We start from the raw sequence: 25,437 nt of genomic DNA, 5'->3' as shown, positions 1-25,437 counted from the left end.
TAAATATTGATCTTTGAGATAATATAGAGGCGTAGCATTGTAAATATTGATCTTGGAGATAATATAGAGAGGTGTAGCATTGTAAATATTGATCTTGGAGATAATATAGAGAGGCGTAGCATTGTAAATATTGATCTTAGAGATAATATAGAGAGGCGTAGCATTGTAAATAATGATCTTAAGAGATAATATAGAGAAGCGTAGCATTGTAAATATTGATCTTAAGAGATAATATAGAGAAGCGTGACATTGTAAATATTGATCTCCGAGATAATATAGAGAAGCGTGATATTGTAAATAATGATCTTGGAGATAATATAGAGAAGCGTGACATTGTAAATAATGATCTTGGAGATAATATAGAGAAGCGTGACATTGTAAATAATGATCTTAGAGATAATATAGAGAGGTGTAGCATTGTAACTATTGATCTCCGAGATAACATAGAGAGGTGTAGCATTGTAACTATTGATCTCCGAGATAACATAGAGAGGTGTAGCATTGTAACTATTGATCTCCGAGATAACATAGAGAGGTGTAGCATTGTAACTATTGATCTCCGAGATAACATAGAGAGGTGTGGCAGAAGAACAAAACAATATTCTTACCTGTGGAGAGCCATGGAGGAGGCACGCAAGACCCTCAAGGGTGTCACAGTGGCTGCTCCGCACCCTCCACCATGCAGCCGTTCGGTCATGACATACCAGTTCCTTTTCCAAACACTGTGCCTGGTAAAATAACACAAATATTCAAACGAGGCGTCACAATAACGTGGCTGAAATATGTTGACCAAACCACACAAACCACACACTAGAAAGTGAAGGGACGACGACGTTTCAGTCAGTCCTGGACCATTATCAAGTCGATTGCGAGAATCGACGAGAGAATGGTCCAGGACGGACCGAAACGTCGTTGTCCCTTCACTTTCTAGTGTGTGGTCTGGTCAATAATACAAATATTACTCTCACACCTGTAAATACTGTACCCATCAATCAATAAATTAATACTTCTTGAGGTTATCTTGAGATGATTTCGGGGCTTTAGTGTCCCCGCGGCCCGGTCCTCGACCAGGCCTCCACCCCCAGGAAGCAGCCCGTGACAGCTGACTAACACCCAGGTACCTATTTTACTGCTAGGTAACAGGGGCATAGGGTGAAAGAAACTCTGCCCATTGTTTCTCGCCGGCGCCTGGGATCAAACCCGGGACCACAGGATCACAAGTCCAGTGTGCTGTCCGCTCGGCCGACCGGCTCCCTAAACTTTATCAAGAGATAGTTAACCTCTCCGGAAGAAGCAAAAAAAAAAAAAGGGGGAATACGATGACCTTCAATGCAGTAAAGAATATGAAAAGATACATGTAAAAATTTGAGTAATCTGACAAGACGCAGAACCAGAAAGGGCGAGCTCAACCTAGCAAAGAATATGCTGATATATACATATCACCCATACATATGATATATACCCAAATATATACAAAACATTAGCAGTAAATACAAGAGTAATACATGAAATACTACAAGCCCTAATAACATCACATGCAATACATGAAATACTACAAGCCCTAATAACATCACATGCAATACATGAAATACTACGAGCCCTAATAACATCACATGCAATACATGAAATACTACAAGCCCTAATAACATCACATGCAATACATGAAATACTACAAGCCCTAATAACATCACATGCAATACATGAAATACTACGAGCCCTAATAACATCACATGCAAGTAATCTCTCGGATAATACCCCCAGCCGACTCATTCTCTCGCTTACCTTCTTCCCCTCAATTTGATGCTTACCTTTGGGCAGGTGTGCATGAGGAAACTGGGAAGTACGGTGGGCTGACAGGTACGGATGAGAGGGAGGCGCTTGACGTGACGCACTTCAGGAAGCAGGCATAGCTCCGTCACTCCACTCTCGGCTCCCTCCTCGCCTTCCATCAACTTGGCCTCTTTCTGTCGTCAATACAAAACATTTCTTTTTAATTTCTCAATCTTACAAAACCATCACATACTTTTCCGCTATCTATTCTGAGGGGTTACTTCATCTTTTAGGAAGTCTGTGATGTAGAATCAAACAACTTTAAAATATGCACAGCCCCCAAACTTCAAAAAGTTAGCGGGATGAATTTTGCTTTATATTGACTTACATGGAAGAAGGCCAATGTATAAGAGGTGATGTGGATGGTACGACGCTTCCTGGACTCATGCTGCTGTGATTCACCGGCAATGGAGTCTGCCTGACGTGTGACCCTCGTGATTATGTTAGTGTTGCAAGCAGAGAGGCTGTTGGATCGTGTCCAGTCCGTCTAGCAACGAGGCAGCCTGGTCGAGGACCGGGCCGCGGGAATACTGAGCCCCGAAATCATCTCAAGATATATCTTGAGGTTATCTTGAGATGATTTCGGGGCTTTTAGTGTCCCCGCGGCCCAGTCCTCGACCAGGCCTCCACCCCCAGGAAGCAGCCCGTGACAGCTGACTAACACCCAGGTACCTATTTTACTGCTAGGTAACAGGGGCATAGGGTGAAAGAAACTCTGCCCATTGTTTCTCGCCGGCGCCTGGGATCGAACCCAGGACTACAGGATCACAAGTCCAGCGTGCTGTCCGCTCGGCCGACCGGCTCCCTAAGGTAACCTCAAGGTATACATTTTTTTTAATTATAGTTTCTAAATATCGTGCATGTTCTCCTGTACTCAACCACTACTCAACCACTTTGACAACAAAATCACAGATGCATTAGAACAAAAACAAAATGCAGATGTTGTATACACATACTTTGCAAAGGCAAGTTGACCAGACCACACACTAGTAGGTGACGGGACGACGACGTTTTGGTCCGTCCTGGACCATTCTCAAGTCGATTTGAGAATGGTTTAGGACGGACCGAAACGTGGTCGTCTCTTCACCTACTAGTGTGTGGTCTGGTCAACTTACTTTAGCCACGTTATTGTGACTCATCGCCTGCATTTGCAAAGGCATTTGTTAGGTGTGACCATAGAGTGATAGCTCATAAAATGAGATCAACAGGAATAACGGGTAAAGTGGAGCATTGGAATTTCAACTTTTCTGTCAAACAGAATGCAAAGTGTAACAGTCAATCAAGTAAGATCAAGTCCAAATGCAGTGAAAAGCTCTTATGCGTCCTTGAACAAATTCACAAGAGCCGTGACGAGGATTCGAACCTGCGTCCAAGAGCATCCCAGACGCTGCCTTAATCGACTGAGCTAAGGCAGTGTCTGGGATGCTCTTGGGCGCAGGGTCGAATCCTCGTCACGGCCCATGTGGATTTGTTCATTTGATGCATCATGTTATTGTGATTTCTGTGTGTAACACAGTCCTTGCACCATTGCTCTGTACCCCAGGGCACAGCCTTGCACCACTGCTCTTTCTCATTCTTTTCTCAGATATAGACAAAACTACTAGTCACAACTTCGTATGTCATCCTTTGCAGATGATATAAAAATCAACATGAAAATTTCCTTTCAAGAAGACACTGAAATACTAAATAGACAACAAATAGAAATAGAAATAGACACTGAAATAGCCAATATTAATTAAGACTTCGATTGGGCAACGGAAAATAATATGGTAGAAATGAGAACCTTAAAACGAAATACAGGGTATAGGACACAGTCAGACTTACTCATAGAAGGAAAACAGCATGTAAAAGATCTGGGAATTACAATGTCTGACGACCTGACATTTAGTAATCATAACTGAGCAAATACAGCGGCGGCCAGGAAAATGATAGGATGGATTATGAGAATGTTCACATCCAGAGATCCCACAACAATGCTAATACTATTTAAATCACTGGTGGTGTCCTGTCTTGAGTACTGTTCAGTACTCATGTCCCCTTTCAGAGCAGGAGAGATCCTGAAATAGAGGGAATACAGAGACCCTATATGGCATGCACAGATGTGATGAAACACCTAAATTATTGAGATCGCAAAGCTCTCAAAATGTACTCTCTGAAAAGGAGACGAGAGAGGTATAATATAATATATGCATGGAAGATACTGGAGGGCCAGGTCCCAAATTTGGACAGTAGAATACCTGCTTGATGGGGTTCTGGGAGTTCTTTTACTCCCCAAGCCATACTGGAGCAAAAGGTACTGAAGGAAATGCAGAATAGAACTAGTGAAGAGTAGGTGCCATAGGCATCACCAGAGAACACTGTCTGAACATCAGGGGGGGTGTCCACTGCTGTTCAATACTCTCCCAGCAAGCATTAGAAATAGGGCCAGAACAAAGGTAAAATGTCTTCATGAAACATTTAGATCAGTTCTTGCAAGAAGTGTCAGACCAACTGGGTTGTAGTGGATATGTGGGCTTGTGGGCCGCTCCAAGCAATAAGTTATCACTTGTTGCTTGCTTCAATGGACCAAGTTATCACTTGTTGCTTGCTCCAATGGACCAAGTTATCACTTGTTGCTTGCTCCAATGGACCAAGTTATCACTTGTTGCTTGCTCCAATGGACCAAGTTATCACTTGTTGCTTGCTCCAATGGACCAAGTTATCACTTGTTGCTTGCTCCAATGGACCATGTTATCACTTGTTGCTTGCTCCAATGGACCAAGTTATCACTTGTTGCTTGCTCCAATGGACCAAGTTATCACTTGTTGCTTGCTCCAATGGACCAAGTTATCACTTGTTGCTTGCTCCAATGGACCATGTTATCACTTGTTGCTTGCTCCAATGGACCAAGTTATCACTTGTTGCTTGCTCCAATGGACCAAGTTATCACTTCTTGCTTGCTCCACTGGACCATGTTATCACTTGTTGCTTGCTCCAATGGACCAAGTTATCCAGGTGCAGGCGATGAGTCACAATAACGTGGCTGAAGTATGTTGACCAGACCACACACTAGAAGTTGAAGGGACGACGACGTTTCGGTCCGTCCTGGACCATTCTCAAGTCGATTGTGGTAAGTTAAGTTTAGATAATCGACCAAGTTATCACTTGTTGCTTGCTCCAATGGACCAAGTTATCACTTGTTGCTTGCTCCAATGGACCAAGTTATCACTTGTTGCTTGCTCCAATGGACCAAGTTATCACTTGTTGCTTGCTCTACTGGACCAAGTTATCACCAGTCGAGCCTGGCCTCAGGCCGGGCTCAGAGAGTACAACAACTTCCAAAAGCCTCTCCAGGCTGTCAGGCACGTCAGTGAACACAGTCCAACCAACATGGCTGTGAAGGCCAACTGCAATGTGCCATATAAAACAAGAACCCAGCTTACCCCAACCATCCAAATTTTGCAGACGTGGAGTCACAATAACGTGGCTGAAATATGCTGACCAAACCACACACTAGAAAGTGAAGGGATGTTATCTTGTTATCTTGAGGTTATCTTGAGATGATTTCGGGGTTTTAGTGTCCCCGTGGCCTGGTTCTCGACCAGGCCTCCACCCCCAGGAAGCAGCCCGTGACAGCTGACCAACACCCAGGTACCTATTTTACTGCTAGGTAACAGGGGCATAGGGTGAAAGAAACTCTACCCATTGTTTCTCGTCGGCGCCCGGGATTGAACCCGGGACTACAGAATCACAAGTCCAGTGTGCTGTCCGCTCGGCTGACTGGCTCCCCTTCAGAGCCGATGACGATGGAGATGGAAATGATGACATTTCGGTCCATCCTGGACCATTCTCATGTCGTCCCTTCACTTTCTAGTGTGTGGTTTGGTCAACATCCAATTGTTCTCCCCAACCACGGGTCTAAACAGAGAGGCCACAAGACCCACGAACAACCTGAGGTAAGACACTCCACTCTGGCGACCAAGACTTGAAAGGGCAAACTCCCGAACACGCCAGAAAAGTACCCGTCGGTGCAGGAGCAGTGCCAGAGAGCACCCAGGGAAGGAACCTTGTACACATGTATCTCCCGATACAACATGAGTCAAGCCCACACAACAAGCCAGTAGAAAAACGTGCAGAAGCAGCAAATACAAACATTTTTACCAATAAACAAGAAAATGGCCCCCAAAGTCCAAAGATGGTCCAAGAATGACCCAACAAAGTCCAAAGATGGTCCAAGAATGGCCCAACAAAGTCCAAGGATGGCTGGCACTTAGCTTAGGAGCAGTGGGATGTGTGCAAGTGGCCACCAAGCCAAGAGCATGAGCTGGGGCTCTGGGGCTTCCTCTCGTGGCAGAGGTTTGCTACTAATAATGTGTGCAAGTGGCCACCAAGCCAAGAGCATGAGCTGGGGCTCTGGGGCTTCCTCTCGTGGCAGAGGTTTGCTACTAATAATGTGTGCAAGTGGCCACCAAGCCAAGAGCAAGAGCTGGGGCTCTGGGGCTCCCTCTCGTGGCAGAGGTTTGCTACTAATAATGTGTGCAAGTGGCCACCAAGCCAAGAGCAAGAGCTGGGGCTCTGGGGCTCCCTCTCGTGGCAGAGGTTTGGTACTAATAATGTGTGCAGGTGGCCACCAAGCCAAGAGCAGGAGCTGGGGCTCTGAGGCTTCCTCTCGTGGCAGAGGTTTGCTACTAATAATGTGTGCAAGTGGCCACCAAGCCAAGAGCAGGAGCTGGGGCTCTGGGGCTTCCTCTCGTGGCAGAGGTTTGCTACTAATAATGTGTGCAAGTGGCCACCAAGCCAAGAGCATGAGCTGGGGCTCTGGGGCTTCCTCTCGTGGCAGAGGTTTGCTACTAATAATGTGTGCAAGTGGCCACCAAGCCAAGAGCAGGAGCTGGGGCTCTGGGGCTTCCTCTCGTGGCAGAGGTTTGCTACTAATAATGTGTGCAAGTGGCCACCAAGCCAAGAGCATGAGCTGGGGCTCTGGGGCTTCCTCTCGTGGCAGAGGTTTGCTACTAATAATGTGTGCAAGTGGCCACCAAGCCAAGAGCAGGAGCAGAACACAGCAGTGTTCTGTGATGCTTATTTTGTCTTTCCATTGGGGTGGAAGAATGTCACATCACTCTCTGCCCCTCTGGTCCCCTGAAGGCCAAACACAACTCCATGACTGATGTGACCTAGTGGTTGGGAGCCATTTCAGCTAAATAACTTCACTAAGCCACAAGAAGCTTTCCCATAAAAACGCCACCCAAAACACGTCAAACATGGCGATCACTTCCCACAACTTAAGTGTCGTCGTATAGCAGAAACCCTTCCAAGCCCCAGGAAAGGAGAGGAGAGGATTGTCAGTAAGCCAGGGTGAATCTAGACCCTCATGGATCCGGATCATGGGAGCCGGTCAACCGAGCGGACAGCATGCTGGACTTTTGATCCTGTGGTCCTGGGTTCGATCCCAGGTGCCGGTGAGAAACAATGGGCAGAGTTTCATTCACCCTATGCCCCTGTTACCTAGCAGTAAAATAGGTACCTGGGTGTTAGTCAGCTGTCACGGGCTGCTTCCTGGGGGTGGAGGCCTGGTCGAGGGGACCGGGCCGCGGGGACACTAAAAGCCCCGAAATCATCTCAAGATAACCTCGTGCTAAAGACAAAAGGCAGAAGCAGACCTGAACTTGGAGGCCGGGTCCACAGGGGAAGTGAGGTCATGCAGGAGAAACCAAGAAATGACTGCCTGCACTGTAGAAGGCACAAGGAGGAAGACGGAAACTCCACAGAACTAAACGGCACATGGAGTAATCAAGCTCGTACATTGAAGAGGGGATAGAAGTCCTCTCCCCAGACCCAAATTCCCTCAAAATCCAGGAGCAGTTGAAGGGCACTCACAGACCCTCCTTGGGCTTTCCTCTAGCCCAGGACATCAGCCATGACAACTCCAGAGCAGAGCCGTGTTCCATACCCAATGCCTGAGACAGGAAGGGATCATCTCAAGGAGAAGGACTGGAGCAGGGTAACTGTTGTGAAAGCGAAGGCTTCGTATCCCCAGCAGAAAGGGACCACTCAACTGTCTCTGCCATTGAAACGAAACCCACAGACGAAACCAAAGGTGAGGCAACTAACACCTCCAAGTCCGGGTCCTTATAACCAAAGCGGGGCAGCTGCAATGCATCCAGAAAGGCAATCAACCTAGCGCGTTGCAGCAACCTAAACCTCATGCAATGCTGAAGCTGCCTGCATCCGAATATCAACATTAGTGGACTGGGTGAACTGTATTACAGTACATGCAAGGAACACCATTCGCAGGACTCCATGTCAAAGGTGTCATCGACCCAACAGGCAGCATGGCGGAGGCAAAAACGAAGAATGTCATCCTGAGACAATCTTGAGGTTATCTTGAGATGATTTCGGGGCTTTTTTTAGTGTCCCCGCGGCCCGGTCCTCGACCAGGCCTCCACCCCCAGGAAGCAGCCCGTGACAGCTGACTAACTCCCAGGTACCTATTTACTGCTAGGTAACAGGGGCATTCAGGGTGAAAGAAACTTTGCCCATTTGTTTCTGCCTCGTGCGGGAATCGAACCCGCGCCACAGAATTACGAGTCCTACGCGCTATCCACCAGGCTACGAGACTCCTGGTAGGGGACAGAGCAACCTCCAAACTTGCATGAAGTGAGATGGGACTCAGAGGAGGCATCCATTGGACCAATGAGCCCCAATGGGGGTTCTCAGGACCCTTAGGCTGACTGCTAATGGAAGCCCAGGCAAGGTACTGCTAACTGGTTACAGTATCGCAGAGCTAACAAACAAACAAAATTCTGAACCCCTGCGACGTGTGCAATCACGGGGACCTAGCGGAGGGCCACCAAAATCATACAAGAGGTCCTACAGCCACACCAGGCTGACCCCCACCAGGGAAAACAAAACAAAAGAAAAATAAACACCCCGCAAAAGCCGGCCGCTATGTGTATTATAAGACAGCTCCACAGTACCTTGCGCCCCTGCCAGCGACCATGCTACCTCCTACCGAAGGATAAACATGGGCAGGAAAAAACCCAGCTGACCCTAAGGGCAGGCAGTCACCAAGCAGCAAAAGAACCCTGCAGAGGTAGCCCCCGAACAATTTGTGGCAGGTAACCTGCAGAGGTAGCCCCCGAACAATTTGTGGCAGGTAACCTGCAGAGGCAGTACTTACAGAGCACCTAGGGAAGGGAACTCTAGGCGCATGCAGCCCCAGCACTTCTTCAATTACACCTGTTAGGAAGTGATGTGGTGGAGGCTGACTCCATACACAGTTTCAAGTGTAGATATGACAGAGCCCAATAGGCTCAGGAACCTGTACACCAGTTGATTGACGGTTGAGAGGCGGGATCAAAGAGCCAGAGCTCAACCCCCGCAAACACAACTAGGTGAGTACAACTAGGTGAGTACCTGTCTCGTACACCACCATACTGCAGTACATCACAAGGCACGGCACTGCTCAAAGATTGGAACCAGAGTCGATCGACCGCCACTCAACACAACAGCCTCAGAACTGGGGTTGGGTAGCCGGTGTGAGAGGTCTGAGGAGCTGCGCAGACAGCAGCGCGGTGGCTGTGGTGACATCACATTTGCTTGTTTTCTGATTTAGGAGTTCTGCTTGCACCTTCGGCTTTTGGCTCACAATTCTTAACCAGCTGTAGTTTGTTTTGGGATTCCTATCTTTCTGGGTGCCTGACCAGGTAGATAGCAAATAGACTGCTTCCAACTACACGGGGGAGGTGTCTATATGCCATTGCTCCTCGTGCCTCTCTGAAGGGGGGCCAGGTTCTGGCTCAGGTCTCCAGTAGGCTTAGAACTCCATCGATTGACTGTTGCCACGGTCTAATATATACACATCAGCCTAGTATAGCTCCAGGGAGCCAAAGAGGCTTTCCACAGAAAAGGCCTTCATGTCTTATGACCTTTAAAATTAATTTTCCTTCGACCATTTCAAATACAAACTAAGTATATTAATGTTGCTCTTATTGCAGGCGATAAGTCACAATAACGTGGCTGAAGTATGTTGACCAGACCACACACTAGATGGTGAAGGGACGACGACATTTCGGTCCGTCCTGAACCATTCTCAAGTCGATTGCGAGAATATTCTCACAATCGACTTGAGAATGGTCCAGGACAGATCATTGTAAGAATATTCTCACAATGTCGATTGTGAGAATATTCTCATAATCAACTGGAGGATGGTTCAGGACGGACCGAAACGTCGTCGTCCCTTCACCTTCTAGTGTGTGGTCTGGTCAACATGCTCTTATTGTCATGTGCAGAATTTACTCACCTTTTCACCATGCTTTCTCAAGGAATGCTTTAATCCGCCACTTGCTCTTCTGTGTGAAGACTTGTGACTGCTTCCCAATTTTTGTGGACTTCCCATTTTGTGCAAATGCCCAATTTTATGTTGGGAACTAAATTTTCCAAAACCCATTTTCAATTCTGGCACACTTGTAATGGTGGCTTCCTCCTTAGGTATTACAGTCAATAAATCACTAGACATGTTTTCACCCTCACAGGTAAACTTTTTTTCCGATACTACTTCTATCAGCGGCATTCTTGCTTTCTTTGACCTGCGGGGAAAATCAAAACTTTAATATAAAAGATTCTGGACTACGGGTTTTTCATGTGAATGCATTTTTAGAGCAAGGCTGTTAATTAAAAGAAAGAGTTCATACACGAATGAATTAACTACAGTACTCCAAAATCATATACATGTATATATAAACAGTGGTACCTCGGAATGCGAGTGTCCCTGTATGCGAGTTTTTCGGAAGATGAGCAGGATTTACTCCAAAAATATGTCTCGGAAGGCGAGGGTTACCTCGGGACGCGAGTTTGTTGATACGTGTACAGGCCGACTGGCGCGTGGTGTGCGTGGTGGCATGGCGATCGCGCCTCAGTTTACCAGTGTCTCGTGTCCAGTGACTATCCCACCTGAATTCTTCACAAGGATTTACAGTTTTTTATCGGTTTTTTGGCCATTTGAGCATAAAAGTTGTCATTATATATCTTGCCATGGGTCTCAAGAAAGCCATTGGTAAGGTTCAACCTAAGAAAATAGCTGTGAGTAGAGGATGTCCCTTCTTGATTAAGAAAATGTGTGAAGTATGGGAAGAACTGCAAAGTTTTGTTGAAAAAACTCGCCCAGATAAAGCTGTAGCAGGCCGTTGCATTGACCTTTTAAATGATAATGTGATGTCTTACTACAGACAAGTGTTAAAATGTAGGGAAAAACAAGTGTCATTAGACAAATTCTTAGTAAAACAAGCAAGTCCTAGTGGTATGCAGACAAAATGTGCCAGAGTGTGCATACCAGTGAAGTCCTCACTGCCTGATGTGATAATGGAAGGGGACTCCCCTTCCAAACAGTAACTCCTCTCTTCCTCCCACCTCCTCACCATCTTCCATACGCCTACAGCATTCAACTGCAAGGTCAGTAATAACTTGAACATAGTTTTGTAGGTTTATTTAGATGAATTAGGTATAAAAACTTAGTTTGATGTGGGGTTTTTGGGGTAGTCAGGAACGGATTAATTCATTTCCCTTTATTTCTTATGGGGAAATTAGCTTCGGAATGCGAGTTTTCGGAATACGAGGCGTCTCCAGGAACCAATTAAACTCTTAAACTGAGGTATACCTGTATATTAGTTAAACCCAAAAGTGTGATGAAAGGAGTGTCCTCATCCATTCTCCAGTCAACCTGTCCTCTTAAAAAGAACGTCGCTTGTGGCCGTTTGCCCGTATGGTCGAATTTGGACTTAATTTGAAAATGAAAAAAAAAATGAAAATATATTTGGAATTTTTTTTTCAACAACAGTAAGTTAAGGGTCCTCTGATAGGTTAGGTGGGCAGGAAATTCTCATAAAGTTTCAAAACGTTATGAAAAACATTAATTTAAAGTGTCCTTTTATAACCTCTGCGCGTAGGCCGGACGACTCAAATAGAAAACGGAACAGAACGTCACTTTTGTGAGTCGATTTCATTTCAAATTACGTCCAAATTTAGCCATAGCGCCGCGCATACGAGCCAAAAGTGACGTTATTTTTTAAGAGGACGGGTTGCTCCAGTAACATATCAACTGAGAGACTTGCACACTCACTACATAAACTCCACCTCCACTACATCAGCATTATCTCTCTCTACTGTACATACATCAATGAGATATTCTCATTGATACATCACACATTTCTGTGATTTCTTTGGACACCTCTGTATCTTCCACACAATATATTTTTCTGCTACATAGCTTAAACTATCTCAACTATAAAATCACCCTTTCCAATACATAAACTCTATCTTGACTGTTGACCAAACAACATGCTAGAAATTGAAGAGACGTCGACGTTTCGGTCTGTCCTGGACTATTATCAAGTCGACTGTCTTGATAATCGACTTGATATTGATCCAGGACGGACCAAAACATCGTCGTCTCTTCAATTTCTAGTGTGTGATTTGGTCAACATTTTTCAGCCATGTCTGACTATCTTCACTGTTTCCTACCTGTGGATATTACTGAGGTCCTTTTGTCATTACACAAATCTCATTTGTGTAATGTAATCATTTGTGTCTGCCTTAATCATTTTGTCGATTAAGGCAGTGTCTGGGATGCTCCCGGACGCAGGTTCGAATCCTCGTCACGGCCCTTGTGGATTTGTTCCTTTTGTCATCATATGCTGACCTGAGCCTTCACTGCCCTTCTGTCTCCTATGATGAGCTGGTCTCTATATTTGTGTATGTGAGGTTATGAATATAGAGCCTAGGCTACCCCTTGTGTCTTATACCAAGAGCTGGTCTCTATATTTGTGTGTGGGGTCATGAATATAGAGCCTAGGCTACCCTTGTGTCTTATACCAAGAGCATGTCTCTATATTTGTGTGTGGGGTCATGAATATAGAGCCCACACTGTTCTTCACTCTTATTAATGCTGGGGCTGGATTTATCAAACAGTTATGCAAGTACTAAAGAATCTGTTTATCTCTATCTTGGCACCATTGTTTACATTTATTAAACAGTTTGTTTACGCTCCAAAGCACTAGGTGGTTGTTTATGACAAAATAATATTTGACAGGAAAGCTTCAATGCTCGTAAAATGTTTAATAAATGTAAACGAAGCCACCAAAGACTGAGAAAAGATGTACAGGTACATAAGTAGATTCCTAAACGCTTGGTGGGACTTTAAGTTCCATTCTGGTGTTCTTCAGAGCTTGGTTCTTCTGCCCTTAGGCCTATGTTTTAGCCTGGACATCTGTTTTCTTTTGGGGGTCAGTTCTTCCTCAGTTTGGACAGCCACCTCTTTCTAAGGTACTATCATGAGATAGCACCGGGAAGCTACTGAAGGGAGTCCTCCCACAAATCTAGCTATGAAGGGGCCTCGTAGCCTGGTGGATAGCACGCAGGACTCGTAATTCTGTGGCGTGGGTTCGATTCCCGCACGAGGCAGAAACAAATAGGCAAAGTTTCTTTCACCCTGAATGCCCCTGTTACCTAGCAGTAAATAGGTACCTGGGAGTTAGTCAGCTGTCACGGGCTGTTTCCTGGGGGTGGAGGCCTGGTCGAGGACCGGGCCGCGGGGACACTAAAGCCCCGAAATCATCTCAAGATAACCTCAAGATAACCTCAAGATGAATGCAATAAAATGCAGATGAGGAGTCACAATAACGTGACCGAAAAATGTTGACCAAACCACAGACTAATAAGTGAAGAGACGACGACGTTTCGGTTCGCCCTGGACCATTATCAAGTCGATTGTGTGAATCGACTCGATAAATGTCCAGAATGGACCGAAACGTCGTCGTCTCTTCACTTTCTAGTGTGTGTGGTTTGGTCAACAATGCAGTCTCCGTGGTGTAGTGGTAAGACACTCGCCTGGCGTTCCGCGAGCGCTATGTCATGGGTTCGTATCCTGGCCGGGGAGGATTTACTGGGCGCAATTCCTTAACTGTAGCCTCTGTTTAACGCAACAGTAAAATGTGTACTTGGATGAAAAAACGATTCTTCGCGGCAGGGGATCGTATTCCAGGGACCATAGGATTAAGGACTTTCCCGAAACGCTACGCGTACTAGTGGCTGTACAAGAATGTATGTATGTAACAATGCAATAAAATTGCCTCTTTATGGTGGGGCCTCTGTAGTTCCCTGTAATGTTCCCTCCATTCCTGTTGGAGTTTGTGGGTGGTTAGAGACTAGGGTCACCTGCACTGCCATCTGGTGGCCAACAAGTGTTACTAGGCAAGGCAGGGAGCCAGTCGGCCGAGCGGGCAGCACGCTGGACTACACTCTTAGAATCAAGGTTACAAAATGATCCAAGCAGTCACTCATTTTCGGTGCACAGTTGCTCATTTTCGGTGCACAGTTGCTCATTTTTGGTGCACAGTTGCTTTTTTTTTTGGGGGGGGTGGGGGGGGTAGGTGTTCTCTGATCCCCAGGATTACTAAGGGCTCTTTGAGTATGTCAGATTCTGATCTTGGTTACCCAGTAGGTGCTCATGGGTCGCTTGAGGCCTAGTCTAGAGGCCTAGTCTATAGGCCTAGTGTCTTCCCCAAGATTTGGAGATTTCCAGATTGTAGCACTGGGGAGCTACTGAGTGGGGCCTCCCACACACACACACATTAGTTTGATATATTTCTATACATGAATATCAATGACTTTTGAAATAAATATGAAATGCAGTTACTAATCCTATAAGCAAACTGTAAACAATAATCATTTGAACTTTGCTTTGGAGGTCAAAGTGCAAAACTACATATCTTCAATAAATTTAAATTGCAAAAATTTGATGGCAGGTTGTGAAACAGTACTTACAGTTCATATACAAATTATTTGTATGAAAAATAGACTGCTAGATAACAGGAAAAACAAAAATTGCTCCATAAAATAAAGCTTACCTCATTATTGACCAGACCACACACTAGAATGTGAAGGGACGACGACGTTTCGACTCGAGAATGGTCCAGGACGGACCGAAACGTCGTCGTCCCTTCACATTCTAGTGTGTGGTCTGGTCAACATACTTTAGCCACGTTATTGTGACTCATCGCCTGCTTACCTCATTATTGACCAGACCACACACTAGAATGTGAAGGGACGACGACGTTTCGACTCGAGAATGGTCCAGGACGGACCGAAACGTCGTCGTCCCTTCACATTCTAGTGTGTGGTCTGGTCAACATACTTTAGCCACGTTATTGTGACTCATCGCCTGCTTACCTCATTATTCTATGGTTCATTGTCTCGGGAATGTAACGAATGACGTGGTCACTGAAGGTATATACAGATGACGTATTTGACGTAAAAATAAGATTTGTTAACGCTTCACTTGACGCTGCACACGGTGGGCACAACGCACAGTCTACTAGAAGTTGATCTTTACTTGCTGGAATTCTTCGGCAACGCGGGTGCTTTAGTCGTTCAGTCCAAGTGTTGCGCAAGTAACGAATGTTAGCATACTGAAGAGCAGCCAGCAGCAGCAACCATCTGGGGATAAGTAAATAATTAGCTTTCTTTGTATAAAAATAAGTAAATAAACTCTTGGGCACCACCAGGATTCGAACCTGGATAACGAGGAGTCACCTCACTGGCTACCCAATACTAACACCACTCCACCATCTATGACTTTAAGTGGCGGATACTCCTGGAGCTCTCAAGCTTCCACAACCATCACCTACTTGGCAACACTTGTGTTGCATCTCTGTTACAGTTTTCCATCAAATCCTAGCACATGCTGCGACGACAGCATGTGATGTAAAGCTGTACCCACTCAGCAACGTGAGTGTTGTGGAGCTCATGTGGAAGCATGAGAGCTCCACGACCATCCACCACATACAGGCAATCAATAGCGGAGTGGTCTTAGTACTGGGTAGCCAGTGGGGTGACCGTTGGTCATCCACGTTCGAATTCTGGTGGGGCCAAAGAGTTTACAGTGACTTATAACAGAAACTCGGGAGTCAACTATCACACAAGCACTGTTTTCAAAGGGATGAAATTCCTGCTTTGTGAGAGTCACAAAATGAAAAACAGCATTGAAAATGAAATAAGTTTATTAAGGTATAAATACACACAAAGGGATGACATAGCTCAAGCTAATCTCACCCCGTTCAGTACAAGCACTATAAGCATATTATCGAACATTCCGAGTGATAAACATATATATATTTCTTAAAACCAGCATTGAGTATAATGAAAGGCCAGTTTCTCATTGAGCTTCAGAGGCTCCCTGAAGCTACCACACACAGAACAGTGCCATTCTACTTAGTGCCATCAGTCGCAGAATTCTATTTGCCTACCAGAGACCGTGAGCCAGAATCTGGTCCTCTCACAGAAGAGCAGGGAACGATGGCCTACGATCACTTTACATTTAAAGGTTATCATCTTTGCCACCACCTAGGGACGCCACCAAGAAAGGCGATCAAAACCGACCACTGCATAGATAAAAATGAAACCTCAGTCCCAAAACTGCCAAAGAAACTTCCCATTAACCAAAATAAACAACCAAAATTTTGTATAATTTGCCCCCCCCCCTATGGGAGCCGGTCGGCCGAGCGGACAGCACACTGGACTTGTAATCCTGTGGTCCTGGGTTCGATTTCAGGTGCCGGCGAGAAACAATGGGCAGAGTTTCTATCACCCTATGCCCCTGTTACCTAGCAGTAAAATAGGTACCTGGGTGTTAGTCAGCTGTCACGGGCTGCTTCCTGGGGGTGGAGGCCTGGTCGAGGACCGGGCCGCGGGGACACTAAAGCCCCGAAATCATCTCAAGATAACCTCAAGATAACGTCCCCACACTATTTAGCTCCACCTCCCTCCTCAGTTCTAGAACGATAAAACATGCCGACAACTTGAAGGAAGAGAGGGTGTCAGGGAGCCTCTAGGGCTCACCCAGAAACCAGCGTCTCATTACATTCAACGCTGGTTTTCTGTGGGGAGCTCCGTCAGCACCCTGAAGCAAACTACCCACAGAGAAGGACAAAAAGGGGCACTAATCAAGTAGGCAGCATCACCGCAAGTATCACGTTGCAGGAATGACTGACAGCCACGACACACGATCCAGAGCTACACAAGGCCGCAGAGGACCAGGGACAGGAACAAGATACCTGGCAGCCAAGATGCTGTTCAACTGCTTAAACACCCGCACGTGAATATCAGCCCAAGACATATCTTGAGGTTATCTTGAGATGATTTCGGGGCTTTAGTGTCCCCGCGGCCCAGTCCTCGACCAGGCCTCCACCCCCAGGAAGCAGCCCGTGACAGCTGGCTAACACCCAGGTACCTATTTACTGCTAGGTAACAGGGGCATTCAGGGTGAAAGAAACTTTGCCCATTTGTTTCTGCCTCGTGCGGGAATTGAACCCGAGCCACAGAATTACGAGTCCTGCGCGCTATCCACCAGGCTACGAGGCCCTTCTCAGCAAACACGGCCGTCAAAGCGTGTATGGCCAGACATCATGAGCACGAGGGTAGACCACAAGCTGGCTAGCGTTAAGGACACTGAGGACAACCTGAGGAATAAAAGTCCTGGAACAAGAAACCAGGGGAACTGGATCAACCCACAACGAGTCCACCGAAACAGAACCAGTGGCCCGAAGTTAGGACAAAGTGCATGATGCACCCCCAGCCAATTTTCCTCAGGAATGTCATCATCATCACCATCTATTTTTTCTCTCACTCACCATTTTCCCCTCTCACTATCTCTGCCTTCTGTCACTCACTGTCGTACCTCTCACTATCACTTGCTTCTCTCATCTTATCATTTAGTATCTCTCACTTATCTTCTCACCTCTTGCTCATTTCTCTTTTAAACTGTTTATCTCTCACTCTCTATATCTCTCATTCTCCTTCACTTTTCAAGTGCTCGCTCTCACTTTCTCGTCAAATACCTGTATATATTCTGAATAAAGAAGTTATCTTCATATTCATTTTAATGTTAAATGCTTTAGATAGTTAAAGACTGTGGGTGTGAACATACCTTGAAAGCAATCCTCCTAAAACCGCACTGGACATTTCGTGTACACTGAGGTTAACGAATCGTAAAAATGAGAAACATCTTCCCGTTTCTCTCTCTGAAATAAGAGAAGAGTGCAAGAGTAACCACCTGTATTGTTCAGCATACCTCGATAATTAAAATAATAATATAAAACCTACAAAGTGTTTGACATATTCATGCAATATTTTCATGTGAATATACACAATATAATTATACAGTAAAACCAGTTGTAGATATATATATATATATATATAATTAGACTGCCGCATATGATTCAATATGGCTTGATGAATTATTACAAATGATTTACATCATTTCAAAACTAGAATAAAACTACTGCCAGACATAAATATCTACGCTAGAGACTAGCTAATATATCTCTACTACTACTCACCTTCCTTTAAACTAGAATGTATATAGTCAGGGTGGAAGATTGAAAAGCGATTGTATAATAGGTGATGCCTGCTTGGGGGGGCATCAAGGAGGAATGCTTCACGGAAGACTAGCTTCGGGATGATATAAGACTCTGGATGCATTGTGAATGGCGATCGCACCTCCCGCCGTTCCAGCAGTTCCGGGTGATTACATACCTAGTTGGAGTATATTGTTATTTATGTACTTTTAGTCTTAAGTGTCCAAATACTGTATATCCACATAACACAACATATGATACTGGATGGGGGCGGTGTGCAGGACAAACATAAATTGTGACACTAGCTCTTCATATATGGCAGTTGCTTAATTTAGAAACTGTACTTATGGTCGATCTCGAACCCATTGTTGATGTGACGACTTATATTGAATTTTGTAACTAGCTCATCAAGATTGTAACTTGCTTAGCTAAATGAATTGTGGGGTTCAGTCCCTGAGCCCATTATGTGCCTCTGTAACCCTTTCCAATACCGCCCACAAGATGGGTATAGGGTGCATAATAAATGAACTAAACTAACTAACTGATAATATTTTCAACAGTCTTACTTCATATAACTTATTTTATATTATTATTTATAACCATTTAAAAACTTAACTAAACATGTTTTGATTATAGTTGATCAACTGAGGTATCCCAGGCTGGTATGTCTCTCAATATTATTTCAGTCCTGACTAATGAATTGGTTGAACAAATCCACAAGGGACTTGATGAGGGTTTGAACCTACGCACAGAATGTCTCAATAATATTCCAGCAGCATTATAATATTTCTGTGTGCCTCTGGGCCAGTTAGGCTCGTTCTTCCAGAGGTTTTTGCTTGCTTTCGGGTCCATCCTTCGGCAGCTCAAAAGCTCTTTTCGTGTACCTCCTTCAAGACCCAGATTATGGGGAGGCCTGACAGCTGAGTGGACAGCGCTTCGGATTCGTAGTCCTGAGAGTTCGATTCCTGGTGGAGGCGGAGACAAATGGGCAAAATGTTTCTTTCTCCCTAATGCCCCCTGTTACCTATCAGTAAATAGGTACCTGGGAGTTAGACAGCTGCTACGGATGGCTTCCTGGGGGTGGGGGGTGTGTAACAAAAAGAAGGCCTGGTCGAGGACCGAGCCGCGGGGACTCTAGGCCCCAAAATCATCTCAAGATAACCTCAAGATATACAGAGAGTGGGGCAGGGCAGGGGTTAGGAAGCAGGGACAGAGTTCACAGGCCTGTGGGAATGTTCATCATCATATAATTCATGTAAATAGAAAATGATCATCATGTATTATGTTCGGTTGCAGCTCTCCACCGTTACTTGCATGCCACGGCCTCGGCACGGCAAGGGCGCAGGTCTCCCAGGTCATTCGCAGGGTTATTCGGCCCAGCCAGCCTGCGGTCGATCCAAATGCCCACGACGTTCGTAAGTTCGCGGCTTTGGCCATGAACTTAGGCAGCCCATGGTTCTGGCTCCCCTCAGAGAGGGAAGCCAGAACCTGGCCCTCCTCTCTGAGGTGGGCCAGGTTAGGTTAAGTTAGGTTAGGTTCTGGCTCGTGGTCCCCGGTAGGCTAGAACTCCATTGAACTGACTGATGCCATGGTCTAATACATACATAATTTAGGGGCCTCGTAGCCTGGTAGATAGCGCGCAGGACTCGTAATTCTGTGGCGCGGGTTCGATTCCCGCACGAGGCAGAAACAAATGGGCAAAGTTTCTTTCACCCTGAATGCCCCTGTTACCTAGCAGTAAATAGGTACCTGGGTGTTAGTCAGCTGTCACGGGCTGCTTCCTGGGGGTGGAGGCCTGGTCGAGGACCGGGCCGCGGGGACACTAAAGCCCCGAAATCATCCCAAGATAACATCCCAAGATAACATAGCAGCCCGGTAAGCTCCGGGAAGCCGGAAGGCTCTCCACATGAAAAATGCATCTCAAATGCTTCACGAAGGTACTGTATCTTTTTTTTTTTTTTTTTTTGTTTTTGAGATATATACAAGAGTTGTTACATTCTTGTACAGCCACTAGTACGCGTAGCGTTTCGGGCAAGTCCTTAATCCTAAGGGTCCCTGGAATACGATCCCCTGCCGCGAAGAATCGTTTTTTCATCCAAGTACACATTTTACTGTTGTGTTAAACAGAGGCTACAGTTAAGGAATTGCGCCCAGTAAATCCTCCCCGGCCAGGATACGAACCCATGACTTAGCGCTCGCGGAACGCCAGGCGAGTGTCTTACCACTACACCACGGAGACTGCAACTTTGGTTATAGTAAATCCTTTGGTTAGACTTTGGCTATAGTAGACTTTGTATATAGTAGACTTTGGTTATAGTAAATCCCTCATTCCAATAAACTGGGGTTGGTCCCCATATAGTTTACCATATTGAGGTTGCACTCTCCTAAATACTAATATCCAACTACTGTACAGTACAGAGGTACTGATAAGACTAACAAACCATTTAACATCCTGAGCCCAGTAGGCTCAGGAATCCATACACCATTTTTTTTTTTTTTTTTTTTTTGCAGGGATATTCCTGCACGGGCCCTAAGCCTCTGGCTGGCCCACTAAGTGTTGCTTATTTCTGTTTTACTTGGGCGGAGTATGAGTATTTATTACTCGTATGGTCGCTTCAGTAAGATTTTGCCATATGTGTTTAACAACTTCTTCTGCTCTGTTGAATCTAAGTTGAAATCTTAATGGGTTTGTAACTGTGCACTGTGTTAGATAATATTCCAGTGGTCTGTCGGGCATTTTTCCAGTGTTGACATTTCCTCTCATCTTCCGGAACCTGTAAGCCATGCACATGGGTATCCAAGCCTTTTGCGATGTAAGTGTACTTCTGTTGCTCTACTGCTCCCTTTCATCAAACTAAGTGGTTCGTAGTTGGTTGAATTCTTGTACCAACCCGCAGATCCTGATGTTGCAACTGCTGTGTTGTGGTCACTGTACATCACCTGCATTGCTCTGTTTCTAATTACTTTCTTAATCTGTGATAGACTCTGTGGTATGTAAATGTCTACATTTCTTCATACACCAGCTGATTGACAGTTGAGAGGTGGGACCAAAGAGCCACAGCTCAAACCCCGGCAAGCACAACTAAGTGAGTACATACCTTCCTGAACTGCATAACAAGATTCATGAGTGACGACGTTACAGACGACTGCTGGGAAGAGGGACCCATTGATGACCTCAACAACTCATCAATACTAATCTTATTTTTCAGACCACTATACAAAAACTTTTGACGAAGTGTGAGGGGACAGTACATCATAATCTGTTGAATAAAGTCACAATGATTACCACAAACATGATACTTTGCTTATCTTTCAAATACAAATAAATTGATCCTCTTCATTCAGATGAACAAAGCTATGAATCGTCAAGGCAGGCGAGGAGTCACAATACCGTGGCTGAAGTATGTTCACCAGACCACACACTAGAAGGTGGAGGGACGACGACGTTTCGGTCCGTCCTGGACCATTCTCACAATCGACTTGAGAATGGTCCAGGACGGACCGAAACGTCGTCATCCCTTCACCTTCTAGTGTGTGGTCCGGTCAACATCAATATGAATCGTCAAGTTAAAAATCTTGGAAAATTATTATTTACCAAACTTCTACTTGTTAGATAACTAGCTATTGGGCACAAGCCATACAGATATGAAGAAAAGATTCAATATGAAGCAATGTATGACAATAAATATATATGACTCGGTTTCAAATGCTTCATTATATTTCATCGTAATTTCTATCAAGCTCAAATATATCTTACCTCAATCTTATCCGTAAGTTCATTCTCAACTTCTGTCTTCACTCGCCTCAACATGAATGGTTTCAAGATCATATGTAGTCGATTTAAGTGTTCTGAAAAGTCAACATTATAAAGGATTTATAGTTATCATACTTTAATATAATGTATGCGCAGAGATGGATGGGCTTACAATTCAGTAGTGTGGATATATATAGGCCTTTATACTGTATAAGCATTCCTGCCTATATATCCACACCCCTGAATTCTAAATCAATCCATCTGAGGATGGATTATTAAATACGAGAGTACCTAAGGAAACTCGTCTTAATCCTTCCTTCGTGGTTTGACACCGAAATAAACAAATAAATTCGGCAAACTAGAGAGTCAAGAATGAGACTAAAAAGTATCCAAAATCAAGAGTATTCAGAGAAGACCTTGTCATGTGGTTAAATTAAATACTGCTGTATTATTAGAGGAGTTTAAAGACATTTTCAACCGAAAGGCACGTCTGTGTTTACTAGTTGTGTTTTTGCGGGGGTTGAGCTTTGCTCTTTCGGCCCGCCTCTCAACTGTCAATCAACTGTTTACTAACTACTTTTTTTTTTTTCCACACCACACACACACACCCCAGGAAGCAGCCCGTGACAGCTGACTAACTCCCAGGTACCTATTTACTGCTAGGTAACAGGGGTACTTAGAGTGAAAGAAACTTTTGCCCATTTGTTTCTGCCTCGTGCGGGAATCGAACCCGCGCCACAGAATTACGAGTCCTGCGCGCTATCCACCAGGCTACGAGGCCTCTGTGACGTATGCTACATGATAATCGTATGACGCAAAATCAAAACTATTATTCCCTGTCATCAACACTGAAAAGCTCTGTATTGAAATAGCCTTCTAAACACAGGATAATCTTACGGGAATCTGTACAGTGAGTTGACCAGACCACACACTAGAAGGTGAAGGGACGACGACGTTTCGGTCCGTCCTGGACCATTCTCAAGTCGATTCGACTTGAGAATAGTCCAGGACGGACCGAAATGTAGTCGTCCCTTCACCTTCTAGTGTGTGGTTTGGTCAACTTACTTTAGCCACGTTATTGAGACTCATCGCCTGCATCTGTACAGTGAATTTTGAATCTGAATACGGTGAAAAAATTACAGTGCCTTACGGAATCTGTACACCAGTTGATTGACAGTTGAGAGGCGGGACCAAAGAGCCAAAGCTCAACCCCTGCAAGCATAACTAGGTGAGTACAGGTAAAAGTACCATACTATTATATTCTGCGGTGAAGAATATACTTACTTTCATCTACATGCGTCTTATTCTCTACGTGTCCCTCAATATCCTTGCTGAACCACTCGTTGAACCACAGGTGCGAGTCGAAGAGCGTGGGCATGATAAAATGCAACAGAGCCCAAAGTTCAGCCATGCTGTTTTGAATGGGTGTTCCCGACAACAGTAAGCGGTTTCGACAGCTGAACCCCAGTAGCAGCTTCCATCTCTGGCTGTTGAATAAACAACGATTATCTTATCAGTAAAAAATTCTGAATCACTATCCACATTCATCATTATGTATTCACTAATATTACAATTAACCACTGCACTGAGCAAAGCACTTAAAGGCGCTCTGAGGGTTGTGTTTTTTTTTTAATTAGGCCATATTTTTAGTTTTTTTAACATTTTCATTGCTCTTTGTGATTTGAAATGAAAATGATTGAGTTTGGAAACATTTTGACATTAACATTAGCTGAACATTTATAAAGACAACAAAAATGTCCTTAACAACTGCATCTTGAAATTTTTGCCAAAAACAGGTACGCAGTGCAGGGGTTAAGCATTGAATGTAATAAGGAATCCTTTACTGGTGGGCCTTCAGTAGCTTCTCTTAGCCTATGTGCTGTGTTCCAAGACTTAACGTTGGAACATACATCTTATGCATAATATTGGGAGGTTGTGGTTTCATGCTTTGTTGGATTATCTTGGTTTGTCCGCAAAACTTTTTGTGTTGGCTCTTTGCTGAAAGATTTAGGTCGACATCTTGCTAATTCCTGTTGTTGCTTGCTCACTTCCTTAACCGTTGACCAGACCACACACTAGACGGTGAAGGGACGACGACGTTTTGGTCCGTCCTGGACCATTCTCAAGTCGAATCGACTTGAGAATGGTCCAGGACGGACCGAAACGTCGTCATCCCTTCACCTTCTAGTGTGTGGTCTGGTCAACATTCTTCAGCCACGTTATTGTGACTCATCGCCTGCATATGAATTCCTTAACCGTTTCTAATATTTCTTTCTCCCTGGCAGCTTGTGTATGGGATAGCAGCACTTTCCTAAATCCTGTGTAACTTCCTCCCTCTTTTCTGATAAAAGCTCTTTGTCCTGTTGAATTTCCTTGCCTTCAAGAAAAAATTAGATGCGTTCCTACAAGACATGACAGACCAACCATATTGTAGTGGATATGTGAGCATGTGAACTGCTCCAAGCAACAGTCTGTTGGACCAAGTTATGACGGGTCAAATCCTGCCCCCATGGCAGGCTTGGAGAGAACTTCATCATCCAGGAGATTAGAACTCCCAGAACCCACTCCAGGTATAGTTCAGATAGATATACAGCATGATGAACAACTTTCTTACAAGTCTGTGAACTCTGGCTGTGCTATGTAAGCAAACATGTACATCCCCTATAATGAACACTTGTTCGGTGAAGCAATGACTAAATCTGGCCTGGATAGTTACAACTGCCCTGGAAACACAAACCGAAACTGTCTATTTTCCGCGTGTTACAACTTGTAATAAAGTTGTTACATCTTGGCTTAACGTGTTTATGCCGTATTAGAACGTTGTTACAACTTGCTATATTGGTTGTTATAACTGGTTAGGAAGTGTTAAAACTTGTTCGAACGTTGTATCAACATCGTAGTTTCGGTGTGCGTTTGGCGGGTGAAGATTCGCCAAAATGAAGTTTGCCAAATCAAGGTTGCATTCGTACAAGCAAAAAGTGTTCACCACAATCGCCTTTCGATCAGGAAAGAGGGACAACATGACGAGGCAATCAATGGCTTCATGTTATGGCAGAGAAATCCACTGGAGGAAGACCAAACGTGTCCTATATCCAATCTTGAGGTTATCTTGAGATGATTTCGGGGCTTTAGTGTCCCCGCGGCCCGGTCCTCGACCAGGCCTCCACTCCCAGGAAGCAGCCCGTGACAGCTGACTAACACCCAGGTACCTATTTTACTGCTAGGTAACAGGGGCATAGGGTGAAAGAAACTCTGCCCATTGTTTCTCGCCGGCACCTGGGATCGAACCCAGGACCACAGGATCACAAGTCCAGCGTGCTGTCCGCTCGGCCGACCGGCTCCCTTCAATGGAAAGAAGCCATATCTATTTTTCAATCTGTTGAAATCGAGTGGAAATGGGAGAGAGACTATGAAAACACTTGAGAGCCCTACAATGCGCATTGCATTGTGGACTACCTTGAGATG

General features: G+C 45.0%; 1 protein-coding gene across 1 annotated transcript in view; it reads right to left on the bottom strand.

The window, feature by feature from the left end:
* Ino80 (chromatin-remodeling ATPase INO80) overlaps positions 1–25,437 on the bottom strand; it is a gene marked incomplete at its 3' end in the record, with an annotated part of 167,440 nt that overhangs the window by 76,118 nt on the left and 65,885 nt on the right. The window contains 9 exon segments of the mRNA XM_069305469.1: positions 609–728; positions 1,809–1,964; positions 10,112–10,397; positions 15,034–15,300; positions 17,789–17,882; positions 18,201–18,396; positions 21,317–21,478; positions 21,976–22,067; positions 23,257–23,459. Coding sequence (XP_069161570.1) covers positions 609–728; positions 1,809–1,964; positions 10,112–10,397; positions 15,034–15,300; positions 17,789–17,882; positions 18,201–18,396; positions 21,317–21,478; positions 21,976–22,067; positions 23,257–23,459 — 1,576 coding nt within the window.

Source organism: Procambarus clarkii, chromosome 55 (assembly GCF_040958095.1).
Source record: "Procambarus clarkii isolate CNS0578487 chromosome 55, FALCON_Pclarkii_2.0, whole genome shotgun sequence".
Classification (NCBI taxonomy): Eukaryota; Metazoa; Arthropoda; class Malacostraca; order Decapoda; family Cambaridae; genus Procambarus; species Procambarus clarkii.
This window is presented reverse-complemented; position numbering and strand designations above follow the sequence as displayed.